A 14,287-nucleotide genomic window follows, 5' to 3' on the forward strand; every position below is an offset into this window, starting at 1 on the left:
CTCCGAAAAAAAAAACCTGATTATTTTTGCTAGCTTACCTTGCTCTCGATTTTCATTTATACGATAAATGATCCAAAAAGCGTTCATATTTTGAACGAGAGGCGGACGAGGAGCAGAAATGAAGCGCGTAGTACATATCCATCAGATCAAAACCATGGAGAACGCCCTAGATGAGCAGATACGAGGCATTCTTTCTGCCGCGCTAACAGCTAACAGCTAACAGCTAACGGCTAACAGCTAACAGCTAAGTGAACGGGACGCTAATATAAAGGAAGAGCGAAGGGTACGGTGGCCTTAGAGGCTCACTCAAAAATAAAAAATAAGGAAAGAATTCCGAATATTCTTCTCTCGCCTGATGATATTGAGGATGCTTTAGGGCGTGCACAGAATGTCAGAATGGGACTAAAACTTAACTAAAAATAGGAAAGGTTTTGGACATACAAGGTTTCTTTTCCCAGAGACAGCGGTGTTTATAGTACACCTCTGTTTATTTCATCCAGCTGTTTTAGATCCAGATGGATTGGGAAACGATTTATGCAAAAAATTAATATAATTAAACTAATCGCGCTCAGAGCCGATGATGTAATAATGGGTGGTTGGTTGGCCTGGTGGTGAAGTGTGTGTGTGTGTGTGTGTGTGTGTGTGTGTGCGCTCATGTGTTTACAGTACGTACAGTACAGCCAGAGATGGTGAAGTGTGTGTACGTATACAGTACAGAGATGGTGAAGTGTGTGTGCTCGTGTGTGTGTGTGTGCGTACAGTACAGAGTTGGTGAAGTGTGTGTGTGTGTGTGTGCTCGTGTGTGTGTGTGTGTGTGTGTGCGTACAGTACAGAGATGGTGAAGTGTGTGTGCTCGTGTGTGTACGTATACAGTACAGAGATGGTGAAGTGTGTGTGCTCGTGTGTGTGTGTGTGTACGTGTATACAGCCAGAGAACCTGTTGCTGGCCAGTAAGTGTAAGAACGCAGCGGTGAAGTTGGCTGACTTCGGACTGGCCATCGAGGTGCAAGGAGACCAGCAGGCATGGTTTGGTATGTACACATCATACGCACGCACAAAGGAACACATGCTCTCATGCACACACACACTCACATGTATACACACATGATGTTGGTATTTGGTACGTGTTGTGAGCTTATAAAACTCAGCCGCTCGTCTACTCACAGGTACTCGCAGACGTGAGCATATCACACCTGTCTTGGCCTCCCTTCATTGGCTCCCTGTCCGCTTCAGAGTGGATTTTAAAATTCTGTTATTTGTCTTTAAATCTATAAATGGTCTGGCTCCTCTTTATTTGTCGGACCTTATTGAGGTTTATACTCCGGCTAGATCACTGCGGTCTGAGGGCCAGCTAAACCTCAGGGTCACAAAGAAGACCCGCTTAAAGTCCAGAGGCGACCGAGCCTTTTCTGTTGTAGCCCCTAAACTATGGAACGCACTCCCCCCCCCACGTCAAATTGGCCCCCTCCATCGAGACCTTTAAATCCCGCCTGAAGACCCACCTCTTTACCTTGGCTTTTAACCCCGCTTGAGTTCCTTTGGTCCTTGTATATGTTTCGTCTCACTGTGATGCTGTTGTTTCTCTGTTGTTTTCTGTAATGTGTCTCAGTTGTTGTCACTGTTTGTACTTTGTTTTCTCGCTGTTGTTTTTCTGTGTGGTAGCTTTAGTGCACTTATTTTATTTTATTTTATTCTCCTGTACAGCACTTTGTAAACTCTGAGTTTTAAAACGTGCTATATAAATAAAGTGGATTGGATTGGATTGGATTATAGATCGGTTACTTTCGATGCACGACACTGACGTTCAACTAAACGTAAATTACTCTAACCGCGAGCACACACACACACACACACACACACACACACACACACACACACACACCCACACACACACACACACACACACACACACACACATTTAACATCTTTATTTGCATTCACATTTTGCAAGAAATTTCTTGAACACAAACAATAGTGGATGCGCAAACTTGAGAAAACTCTACAACGAGTGCTTCAGGATACAGATCACGGGTACAGAAAGCATCGCCTTCTCCATATTATGGCGACTGCCAATTATTGCACAGACACTGAACAGAATTGTGCCGATGCCTGATCAGCTCTGGGCTTATTGGGCATGGCTGCAATCTGCAGGCCCCTCACCACTGATTTATGGACATTACCCGAGGCTTCCAAATATGAACACATATTTGATCTGACATGTTTTTCTTTTGTGTGTCTTGTGTCCGTGTGCAGGTTTCGCAGGGACTCCGGGCTACTTGTCTCCAGAAGTGTTGAGAAAGGAGGCGTATGGCAAGCCTGTAGACATCTGGGCATGTGGTGAGTTGAGTCCTCCACCGACACGACAATAATCAGTGACGGTCTGTTGCAATGCTACGCTAGGTCTGAGCAGAGTGGAGCTGTCCGTTGGTGCTGAGTAGTGTTGTAGCAGAGTGGAGCTGTCCGTGGTAAGGAAAGGAAAGGTACTATGTTTACCCAGGGTAACTGGACTAAGCTCAATAACTTGTTTACAGCCAGGCCCTGCTCATAGAACATTTCATGGTAGGGGTTCAATGCCTTGTCCAAGGGCACTTCAGCTGTGGTAATTTGAACGTGCCGGTCCGGGGATACGAACTAGCGACCTTCCGATATCAAGACCGCTCCGCAAACCGTTCGGCCACCGCTGCCCCAGCCGCATGCGGTGCGGGGGCAGAGTGTTTCCGTTGGTGCTGAGTAGTGTTGTAGCAGAGTGGAGCTGTCCGTTGGTGCTGAGTAGTGTTGAGCAGAGTGGAGCTGTCTGTTGTTGCTGAGTAGTGTTGTAGCAGAGTGGAGCTGTCTGTTGGTGCTGAGCAGAGTGGAGCTGTCTGTTGGTGCTGAGCAGAGTGGAGCTGTCTGTTGGTGCTGAGTAGTGTTGTAGCAGAGTGGAGCTGTCCGTTGGTGCTGAGTAGTGTTGAGCAGAGTGGAGCTGTCCGTTGGTGCTGAGTAGTGTTGAGCAGAGTGGAGCTGTCTGTTGGTGCTGAGTAGTGTTGTAGCAGAGTGGAGCTGTCTGTTGGTGCTGAGTAGTGTTGAGCAGAGTGGAGCTGTCTGTTGTTGCTGAGTAGTGTTGTAGCAGAGTGGAGCTGTCTGTTGGTGCTGAGTAGTGTTGAGCAGAGTGGAGCTGTCTGTTGGTGCTGAGTAGTGTTGTAGCAGAGTGGAGCTGTCTGTTGGTGCTGAGTAGTGTTGTAGCAGAGTGGAGCTGTCTGTTGTTGCTGAGTAGTGTTGTAGCAGAGTGGAGCTGTCTGTTGGTGCTGAGTAGTGTTGAGCAGAGTGGAGCTGTCTGTTGTTGCTGAGTAGTGTTGTAGCAGAGTGGAGCTGTCTGTTGGTGCTGAGCAGAGTGGAGCTGTCTGTTGGTGCTGAGCAGAGTGGAGCTGTCTGTTGGTGCTGAGTAGTGTTGTAGCAGAGTGGAGCTGTCCGTTGGTGCTGAGTAGTGTTGAGCAGAGTGGAGCTGTCCGTTGGTGCTGAGTAGTGTTGAGCAGAGTGGAGCTGTCTGTTGGTGCTGAGTAGTGTTGAGCAGAGTGGAGCTGTCTGTTGGTGCTGAGTAGTGTTGTAGCAGAGTGGAGCTGTCCGTTGGTGCTGAGTAGTGTTGAGCAGAGTGGAGCTGTCCGTTGGTGCTGAGTAGTGTTGTAGCAGAGTGGAGCTGTCTGTTGGTGCTGAGTAGTGTTGTAGCAGAGTGGAGCTGTCTGTTGGTGCTGAGTAGTGTTGAACAGAGTGGAGCTGTCTGTTGGTGCTGAGTAGTGTTGAACAGAGTGGAGCTGTCTGTTGGTGCTGAGTAGTGTTGAACAGAGTGGAGCTGTCCGTTGGTGCTGAGTAGTGTTGTAGCAGAGTGGAGCTGTCCGTTGGTGCTGAGTAGTGTTGAGCAGAGTGGAGCTGTCTGTTGGTGCTGAGTAGTGTTGTAGCAGAGTGGAGCTGTCTGTTGGTGCTGAGTAGTGTTGAACAGAGTGGAGCTGTCTGTTGGTGCTGAGTAGTGTTGTAGCAGAGTGGAGCTGTCCGTTGGTGCTGAGTAGTGTTGTAGCAGAGTGGAGCTGTCTGTTGGTGCTGAGTAGTGTTGAGCAGAGTGGAGCTGTCTGTTGGTGCTGAGTAGTGTTGTAGCAGAGTGGAGCTGTCCGTTGGTGCTGAGTAGTGTTGTAGCAGAGTGGAGCTGTCCGTTGGTGCTGAGTAGTGTTGTAGCAGAGTGGAGCTGTCTGTTGGTGCTGAGTAGTGTTGTAGCAGAGTGGAGCTGTCCGTTGGTGCTGAGTAGTGTTGAACAGAGTGGAGCTGTCTGTTGGTGCTGAGTAGTGTTGTAGCAGAGTGGAGCTGTCCGTGGTGCTGAGTAGTGTTGTAGCAGAGTGGAGCTGTCCGTTGGTGCTGAGTAGTGTTGTAGCAGAGTGGAGCTGTCCGTTGGTGCTGAGTAGTGTTGTAGCAGAGTGGAGCTGTCTGTTGGTGCTGAGTAGTGTTGTAGCAGAGTGGAGCTGTCCGTTGGTGCTGAGTAGTGTTGTAGCAGAGTGGAGCTGTCTGTTGGTGCTGAGTAGTGTTGTAGCAGAGTGGAGCTGTCCGTTGGTGCTGAGTAGTGTTGTAGCAGAGTGGAGCTGTCCGTTGGTGCTGAGTAGTGTTGTAGCAGAGTGGAGCTGTCCGTTGGTGCTGAGTAGTGTTGTAGCAGAGTGGAGCTGTCCGTTGGTGCTGAGTAGTGTTGAGCAGAGTGGAGCTGTCTGTTGTTGCTGAGTAGTGTTGTAGCAGAGTGGAGCTGTCTGTTGGTGCTGAGCAGAGTGGAGCTGTCTGTTGGTGCTGAGCAGAGTGGAGCTGTCTGTTGGTGCTGAGTAGTGTTGTAGCAGAGTGGAGCTGTCTGTTGGTGCTGAGTAGTGTTGTAGCAGAGTGGAGCTGTCCGTTGGTGCTGAGTAGTGTTGTAGCAGAGTGGAGCTGTCTGTTGGTGCTGAGTAGTGTTGTAGCAGAGTGGAGCTGTCTGTTGGTGCTGAGTAGTGTTGTAGCAGTGTGGAGCTGTCTGTTGGTGCTGAGTAGTGTTGTAGCAGAGTGGAGCTGTCCGTTGGTGCTGAGTAGTGTTGAACAGAGTGGAGCTGTCCGTGGTGCTGAGCAGAGTGGAGCTGTCTGTTGGTGCTGAGCAGAGTGGAGCTGTCCGTTGGTGCTGAGTAGTGTTGAGCAGAGTGGAGCTGTCCGTTGGTGCTGAGTAGTGTTGTAGCAGAGTGGAGCTGTCCGTTGGTGCTGAGTAGTGTTGTAACAGAGTGGAGCTGTCTGTTGGTGCTGAGTAGTGTTGTAGCAGAGTGGAGCTGTCCGTTGGTGCTGAGTAGTGTTGAACAGAGTGGAGCTGTCCGTTGGTGCTGAGTAGTGTTGTAGCAGAGTGGAGCTGTCCGTTGGTGCTGAGTAGTGTTGAACAGAGTGGAGCTGTCCGTGGTGCTGAGCAGAGTGGAGCTGTCTGTTGGTGCTGAGCAGAGTGGAGCTGTCCGTTGGTGCTGAGTAGTGTTGTAGCAGAGTGGAGCTGTCCGTTGGTGCTGAGTAGTGTTGTAGCAGAGTGGAGCTGTCCGTTGGTGCTGAGTAGTGTTGTAGCAGAGTGGAGCTGTCCGTTGGTGCTGAGTAGTGTTGTAGCAGAGTGGAGCTGTCTGTTGGTGCTGAGTAGTGCTGAGCAGAGTGGAGCTGTCCGTTGGTGCTGAGTAGTGTTGTAGCAGAGTGGAGCTGTCCGTTGGTGCTGAGTAGTGTTGTAGCAGAGTGGAGCTGACCGTTGGTGCTGAGTAGTGTTGTAGCAGAGTGGAGCTGTCTGTTGGTGCTGAGTAGTGCTGAGCAGAGTGGAGCTGTCCGTTGGTGCTGAGTAGTGTTGAACAGAGTGGAGCTGTCCGTTGGTGCAGAGTAGTGTTGTAGCAGAGTGGAGCTGTCCGTTGGTGCTGAGTAGTGTTGAACAGAGTGGAGCTGTCCGTGGTGCTGAGCAGAGTGGAGCTGTCTGTTGGTGCTGAGCAGAGTGGAGCTGTCCGTTGGTGCTGAGTAGTGTTGTAGCAGAGTGGAGCTGTCCGTTGGTGCTGAGTAGTGTTGTAGCAGAGTGGAGCTGTCCGTTGGTGCTGAGTAGTGTTGTAGCAGAGTGGAGCTGTCTGTTGGTGCTGAGTAGTGTTGTAGCAGAGTGGAGCTGTCCGTTGGTGCTGAGTAGTGTTGTAGCAGAGTGGAGCTGTCCGTTGGTGCTGAGTAGTGTTGTAGCAGAGTGGAGCTGTCTGTTGGTGCTGAGTAGTGTTGTAGCAGAGTGGAGCTGTCCGTTGGTGCTGAGTAGTGTTGTAGCAGAGTGGAGCTGTCCGTTGGTGCTGAGTAGTGTTGTAGCAGAGTGGAGCTGTCCGTTGGTGCTGAGTAGTGTTGTAGCAGAGTGGAGCTGTCCGTTGGTGCTGAGTAGTGTTGTAGCAGAGTGGAGCTGTCTGTTGGTGCTGAGTAGTGCTGAGCAGAGTGGAGCTGTCCGTTGGTGCTGAGTAGTGTTGTAGCAGAGTGGAGCTGTCTGTTGGTGCTGAGTAGTGTTGTAGCAGAGTGGAGCTGTCCGTTGGTGCTGAGTAGTGTTGAGCAGAGTGGAGCTGTCCGTTGGTGCTGAGTAGTGTTGTAGCAGAGTGGAGCTGTCCGTTGGTGCTGAGTAGTGTTGTAGCAGAGTGGAGCTGTCCGTTGGTGCTGAGTAGTGTTGAGCAGAGTGGAGCTGTCCATGGTTCTGAGTAGTGTTGTAGCAGTGTGGAGCTGTCCGTTGGTGCTGAGTAGTGTTGTAGCAGAGTGGAGCTGTCCGTTGGTGCTGAGTAGTGTTGTAGCAGAGTGGAGCTGTCTGTTGGTGCTGAGTAGTGTTGTAGCAGAGTGGAGCTGTCCGTTGGTGCTGAGTAGTGTTGTAGCAGAGTGGAGCTGTCCGTTGGTGCTGAGTAGTGTTGAGCAGAGTGGAGCTGTCCATGGTTCTGAGTAGTGTTGTAGCAGTGTGGAGCTGTCCGTGGTGCTGAAAAAGCGTTGGAATTACTGTTCTGGCATAATGAATGAGCGATAACAAGTGTTTATTGTTGTCGTTTATTGTTTAGTACTGCTGGACAGTGAACACTTAATGTTGTACTGTAAAATCACTGTGTGTGTGTGTGTGTGTGTGTGTGTGTGTGTGTGTGTGTGTGTGTGTGTGTGTGTGTGTGTGTGCGCAGGTGTAATCCTGTACATTCTGCTGGTGGGTTACCCTCCGTTCTGGGATGAGGACCAACACAAACTTTACCAGCAGATCAAAGCAGGAGCATACGATGTGAGTGTCTCTCTCTCTCTCTCTCTGTCTCTGTCTCTGTCTCTGTCTCTGTCTCTCTCTCTCTATGATGTGAGTGTCTCTCTCTCTGTCTCTGTCTCTGTCTCTCTCTCTCTCTCTGTCTCTGTCTGTCTCTGTCTGTCTCTGTCTCTGTCTCTGTCTCTGTCTCTGTCTGTCTCTCTCTCTCTCTCTCTCTCTCTCTCTCTCTCTCTCTCTCTCTCTCTCTCTCTCTCTCTCTCTCTCTGATGTGAGTGTCTCTGTCTCTCTCTGTATCTCTCTCTCTCTCTCTCTCTCTCTCTCTCTCTCTCTCTCTCTCTCTCTCTCTCTCTCTCTCGTAGCGCGCCACTCGGTGGCGTGCTACGAGCTTGTAGATCTGCTATTTTTCAATAGCTAAAGCATAGCATAATGCTAACACCAAAATGGGTTAAGTGAAGGTGGGGGGCCCCATGTATGCTTTAGACGTTGAGGTTATTATAGGTTCAGGGATTGGGGGTTAGATTAGGTTGATGCTTGATCTCTATAGTCATGACACCGCTCACCACACGTGGCGCCGTGACGTGCTGTGAGCTTGTAGATCGGCTATATTCTGTGGCACTTGTTGTGTGCACGACACCGGCAACTAATTGGGTACATGCGTGTGTGTGTGTGTGTGTGTGTGTGTGTGTGTGTGTGTGTGTGTGTGCAGTTCCCCTCTCCAGAATGGGACACAGTGACGCCCGAGGCCAAGAACCTTATCAACCAGATGTTGACCATCAATCCGTCCAATAGGATCACAGCAACAGAGGCACTCAAACACCCATGGGTGCATGTGAGTATAGACAATGCATGCACGCGCACACACACGCACACCACACACACACACACACACACACACACACACACACACACACACACACAGAGAATGCGACATGTGAGTAGGAAGGCCGCCCTGTGGCTAGGAGAGGAGTAGCAGACAACCAGGAGAGGAAACTAGGAGTGGAGACTAGGAGAGGAGACTAGGAGAGGAGTAGCAGACAACTAGGAGAGGAGACTAGGAGAGGAAACTAGGAGAGGAGTAGCAGAACAACCAGGAGAGGAGACAAGGAGAGGAGTAGCAGACAACCAGGCTGCAACAACAACAACTTGTCTGACCCACTGACTGCACTTGGACTATAATACGTAAATACTAAAATACACTGCACACTATGTACATTACCGGACATAAAAATGGACATTAGCGCAGCAGAGTGAAATCAGCAGTAACAGACTTATTACACGGCCACTGTCATGCACCTATAACTTTGTGACCTCGTCACCTATGGGGGCCGTCTTTGTGCAACGGGAACGGAGGGTTCTGTTGGCGTCTCGCTGTGCACACCTTGTGTTCATGGAACGGAGGGTTCTGTTGGCGTCTCGCTGTGCACACCTTGTGTTCAGGGAACGGAGGGTTCTGTTGGCGTCTCGCTGTGCACACCTTGTGTTCATGGAACGGAGGGTTCTGTTGGCGTCTCGCTGTGCACACCTTGTGTTCATGGAACGGAGGGTTCTGTTGGCGTCTCGCTGTGCACACCTTGTGTTCATGGAACGGAGGGTTCTGTTGGCGTCTCGCTGTGCACACCTTGTGTTCATGGAACGGAGGGTTCTGTTGGCGTCTCGCGGTGCACACCTTGTGTTCAGGGTGCCTCGAGAATAGAGCGTCGCAGTCCCGCCCCCTTTCATGACGACACCAGGCCCAGTCCCGCCCCCTTTCATGACGACGCCCAGGAAATGATTCCCATTGCATTTTTCCCATAGACATTTCAAAAGGTATTTATTTAAAGACGTTTCTTTACGCCGCGGACAAAGCCAACTCGAGTCGTGACAACTCATGACAACAAACACAATATTTTGGATCAAACTAATAATTACAAAAAAAGCGTTTTTTTCTTCTTTCTAATTATTTGTTCGGCCCAAAGAATTGTGTTTGTTGTCATGATTTGTCACGACAAGAGTTGTCTTTGTCCGCGGCGTATAAACGTCTTTAAATAAATGCTTTTTGAAATGTCTATGAGGAAAATGAACGGAGAATCATTTCCTGGGCCCTGGTAGGGGGCGGGACTGCGACGCTCTATAGAACGAGTATATTTGAAGCCGATAAAAGCTTGAGATCTTTGCCGCTTTCCGTCTACAGTCGCCCCGATAGGCTAGTGTGCTGGTGTGACCGGATCGTAGCCTAACTAACCCCCAAATAATAGTCCGAAAGCAAAAATAGTTTTTTTCTTCGACTAAACCTAAGACGGAAAATGTTCGTCGACTACCTTTTTCCACTGACGAAAACTAAATGGAAACTAAGCTATTATGACTAAAACTAAGAATAAATGTATTGACACAGATAGAAACTAGACTAAAATGTTAGGAAGTGGACAAGAGATCCAGTATAAGTCAATATTGTTGTTGTAGCTGATCTACAAACTCACAACGCGTTGCGCTGCGACGTGTTGTGAGCTTGTAGATCTGCTATTTTCAACAAGTGTAAATTGGGCCATTACGACGGCATCATGGCCCGCCAAAATACATTTTAGTCGACTAAATTAACTGCAGATTAAACTAAAACTAGACTAACACTAAAACATTCCAGGTGACAAGAATATGACTAAAACTAAATGAAGTTTCATTCAGAAGACTATGACTAAAACTAAAATAGAAATTTGCTGCCAAAAACAGCACCCTTTCCCCTGCGTTGTGGCCTTTTTTTTCGGTTAAAGGTCTTGATTCGCCACTATAATCAAAGCATCTTGCGTTGCTTAAAAAACAATCCCTGAGCATTATCGAAGACCCCCACCCACCCACCCACCCCCACAAAAGACTCTTCTCACCCAACAGGTCAAAAAGGGTGAAGGGGGTCCTACCAGATCCTCCTCAGAACGCACTGACAGGCCCCTTTTCCACTGGTTGGAAACCGGTTCGGTTCAGGACCAGTTTTTAGTCCATGAGCCAGACCTCCAAAGTTGTAACGTTAATTATGAATTGAGTGGGCAAAACCATACCTATATTAAATTGTTTATAGGATCAATATAAGTAAATTAATATAATAACCCTTCCACAGTAAGTATAGTAGCTTTTTCATATTTCTTTAATATTTTCCTACATGATGCCTAATTTGCATATTTACATTTTTAAGATTTGTAATACAATAAATCATTGTCTTTGTGTAAGTAATCAACTGGGGAAGTTTCATGGTGATAACAATCTAATATAGGTATGGTTTTGCTCCACTCAATTCATAATTAAAACTCTTTCAGCGCCACCTGGTGGTCACCGTCATCGTTTAGGCTCTGAGTGCCAATTCTCCCATTATAAAGAAAGAAAGATTTTGTAATTCTATTATGCATGTAATGTGCATGTCATCACCTGTACACCAGATTAGAGGAATTTTCAAAATATGGATGAAAATAAAAAATATATATTTCCCAAGGGAGAGACGTCTTGACGCCCGTGGCATCCATTACTTAACCCATTCTGACCTGAGATCAGATTCATACGAGGTTTCCACTGGACACACGCTGGTCTGACGAACCCATTCTGACCTGAGATCAGATTCTAAAAATGTCAGTCGTTCTTCGATTTTTTTCAAAAATAGCAGACCTACAAGCTCGTATCGCGCCACTCGGTGGCGCGATATGAGCTTGTAGATCTGCTATTTTTCAATAGCTAAAGCATAACATGATGCCAACACCAAAATGGGTGCCCGTTCAGAATGGGTTAATAGGCAATTAGACGTCTTGACGTTTATGGCTACTAAACAGTTTTAACGTTCTAATTTTGGAGGTCTGGCTCATGGACTAAGAACCAAAAAGAACTGAACCGGTTCCCAACCGGTGGAAAAGGGGCCAAAGGAACAGGTTGAGGACCAGGTTTTCTTTCCTCCCACAGGCTGTCAGGAGGACACTAAATGAAAAGTGACCTCCAGGCTCTGCACTATATGCACTTCTGAGTATTCTGCACTAGATTTGATTTGACTTTATTATAAAAAACAGTACAAAACGTCAAGATACGATAAATTAAAGTGCTTCGTACAAGCCCAGAGGGCTCAACCTGTGTACAACAAAACCTTTTAAGAAAATGATTTGAATGCAATACATATAATTTACAGATAGCATGATTGCCTAGTTTAACCCATTCTGACCGGGCACCCATTTTGGTGTCAGCATCATGTTATGCTTTAGCTATTTAAAAATAGCAGATCTACAAGCTCATATCGCGCCACCGAGTGGCGCGATACGAGCTTGTAGGTCTGCTATTTTTTGAAAAATCGAAGAGCGACTGACATTTTTAGAATCTGATCTCAGGTCAGAATGGGTTAATCAGACCAGTGTGTGTCCGGCGGAAACCTCGTATGAATCTGATCTCAGGTCAGAATGGGATAAACAAAAGGTCTAGAACAAAAACTAAACACTTGATTATCTATAACATTATCGAAAATGGATCGTCATTCAACATAGATGGCATATCAGCTTCTATATAATTATGTAAAAATGATAAATACATAAACAGGGAAAATAGAATTATTAGAATAAGCATAATTTAAGTGATCTGGTTAATCAGAACTTACTTCAATTTGTTCTTATATAAATTAAGTGTTTTTAGGTTTTATCATGTTTTTACGATCATATTTCTATTGGAGCTTCTGAGCTTTTTTTCCACATGTATGTACCTAAACCGTGCATCTGACGGCCAAGCTATACCAGGCAATTTTGCGCGAGTGCGTATGCGTTTACTGTGCGTGTACAGTGCGTTTGGATAGGACCAAATATGTCAATGATACCAGCTACACCAGACGCACGGATACCGCGTGAGTATGCCCCCATGCGCGCGTATCTATATATCCTCCCGGAAGGTCCCGCACAAATCTGCCGCACGCCACAGATCTGGTGTAGCCGCGGGGCATTTCGCACGCATACTTTGTGCGCGCAGTGCGCTTACGTCAAACACATGCCCGGTGTAGCTTGGCTGTACGTGACAATAAGGTGAATGTGAGTCTGTGTATGGTTTTTGACGTTGTGCTCCTCTGTGTTTGTCCACAGCAACGTTTGTTGACGTGGTGCTTGTTTGTGCTCCTCTGTGTTTGTCCACAGCAACGTTCAACGGTGGCCTCCATGATGCACCGGCAGGAGACCGTGGAGTGCCTGAAGAAGTTCAACGCCAGGAGGAAACTCAAGGTCTGCACAAAAGATATCCAGCATTCGTCCAAATAACCTGATTCTTATATATGTCAATACCATGAGATGCCGTCCGTTCCTCACTATAGTTAACTTCAGACCGCTGGAATGTTTCTCTGCAACGTTCTGACGTCGTCATTTATTCTCCGTACTATATGGCGGTATTACGCCCTGAGAACAGCTGTGAATAGCTAAATGATTTAGCTATTGAAAAATAGCAGATCTACAAGCTCATAGCGCGCCACCGAGTGGCGCGCTACAAGCTTGTAGGTCTGCTATTTTTTAAAAGTTTGAAGAACGAGTGACATAGAAACATAGCTTTTTTTCATCTGTGAGCGTGTAGCAGAAGGGAAGCAAAGCAAAGCAAAGGTACTATGTTTACCCAGGGTATACTGGACTAAGGAAAGGAAAGGTACTATGTTTACCCAGGGTAACTGGACTAAGGAAAGGAAAGGTACTATGTTTACCCAGGGTAACTGGACTAAGGAAAGGAAAGGTACTATGTTTACCCAGGGTAACTGGACTAAGGAAAGGAAAGGTACTATGTTTACCCAGGGTAACTGGACTAAGGAAAGGAAAGGTACTATGTTTACCCAGGGTAACTGGACTAAAGGTACTATGTTTACCCAGGGTATACTGGACTAAGGAAAGGAAAGGTACTATGTTTACCCAGGGTATACTGGACTAAGGAAAGGAAAGGTACTATGTTTACCCAGGGTAACTGGACTAAGGAAAGGAAAGGTACTATGTTTACCCAGGGTAACTGGACTAAGGAAAGGAAAGGTACTATGTTTACCCAGGGTAACTGGACTAAGGAAAGGAAAGGTACTATGTTTACCCAGGGTAACTGGACTAAGGAAAGGAAAGGTACTATGTTTACCCAGGGTAACTGGACTAAGGAAAGGAAAGGTACTATGTTTACCCAGGGTAACTGGACTAAGGAAAGGAAAGGTACTATGTTTACCCAGGGTAACTGGACTAAGGAAAGGAAAGGTACTATGTTTACCCTGCAGGGTAACTGGACTAAGGAAAGGAAAGGTACTATGTTTACCCAGGGTAACTGGACTAAGGAAAGGAAAGGTACTATGTTTACCCAGGGTAACTGGACTAAGGAAAGGAAAGGTACTATGTTTACCCAGGGTAACTGGACTAAGGAAAGGAAAGGTACTATGTTTACCCAGGGTAACTGGACTAAGGAAAGGAAAGGTACTATGTTTACCCAGGGTAACTGGACTAAGGAAAGGAAAGGTACTATGTTTACCCAGGGTAACTGGACTAAGGGAAAGGAAAGGTACTATGTTTACCCAGGGTAACTGGACTAAGGAAAGGAAGGTACTATGTTTACCCAGGGTAACTGGACTAAGGAAAGGAAAGGTACTATGTTTACCCAGGGTAACTGGACTAAGGAAAGGAAAGGTACTATGTTTACCCAGGGTAACTGGACTAAGGAAAGGAAAGGTACTATGTTTACCCAGGTAACTGGACTAAGGAAAGGAAAGGTACTATGTTTACCCAGGGTAACTGGACTAAGGAAAGCAAAGTTACTATGTTTACCAGGGTAACTGGACTAAGGAAAGGAAGGTACTATGTTACCCAGGGTAACTGGACTAAGGAAAGGAAAGGTACTATGTTTACCCAGGGTAACTGGACTAAGAAAGGAAAGGTACTATGTTTACCCAGGGTAACTGGACTAAGCTCAAGATCTTGTTTACAGCCAGGCCCTGCTCATAGAACATTTCATGGTAGGGGTTCAATGCCTTGCTCAAGGGCACTTCAGCGGTGGTAATTTTAACGTACCGGTCCGGGGATACGAACTAGCGACCTTCCGATATCAAGACCGCTCCCCAAACCGTTCGGCCAC

The 14,287-nt window shown here is 47.2% G+C and overlaps 1 protein-coding gene across 7 annotated transcripts in view; it reads left to right on the forward strand.

Annotated features, from left to right (window-relative positions):
• Nucleotides 1-14,287, forward strand: part of LOC310879280 (calcium/calmodulin-dependent protein kinase type II subunit beta-like) — a gene marked incomplete at its 3' end in the record, with an annotated part of 90,131 nt that overhangs the window by 43,468 nt on the left and 32,376 nt on the right. For all 7 annotated transcript variants that reach the window (XM_083793831.1, XM_083793835.1, XM_083793833.1 and 4 more), the window contains exons 7-11: nt 929-1,031; nt 2,254-2,337; nt 7,158-7,252; nt 7,935-8,057; nt 12,343-12,426. In XM_083793831.1, the coding sequence (XP_083649957.1) occupies nt 929-1,031; nt 2,254-2,337; nt 7,158-7,252; nt 7,935-8,057; nt 12,343-12,426 (489 nt within the window). The remainder of the gene's footprint in view (nt 1-928; nt 1,032-2,253; nt 2,338-7,157; nt 7,253-7,934; nt 8,058-12,342; nt 12,427-14,287) is intronic.

This window comes from Protomyctophum parallelum, assembly GCF_964188405.1.
Source record: "Protomyctophum parallelum genome assembly, chromosome: 21".
NCBI lineage: Eukaryota > Metazoa > Chordata > Actinopteri > Myctophiformes > Myctophidae > Protomyctophum > Protomyctophum parallelum.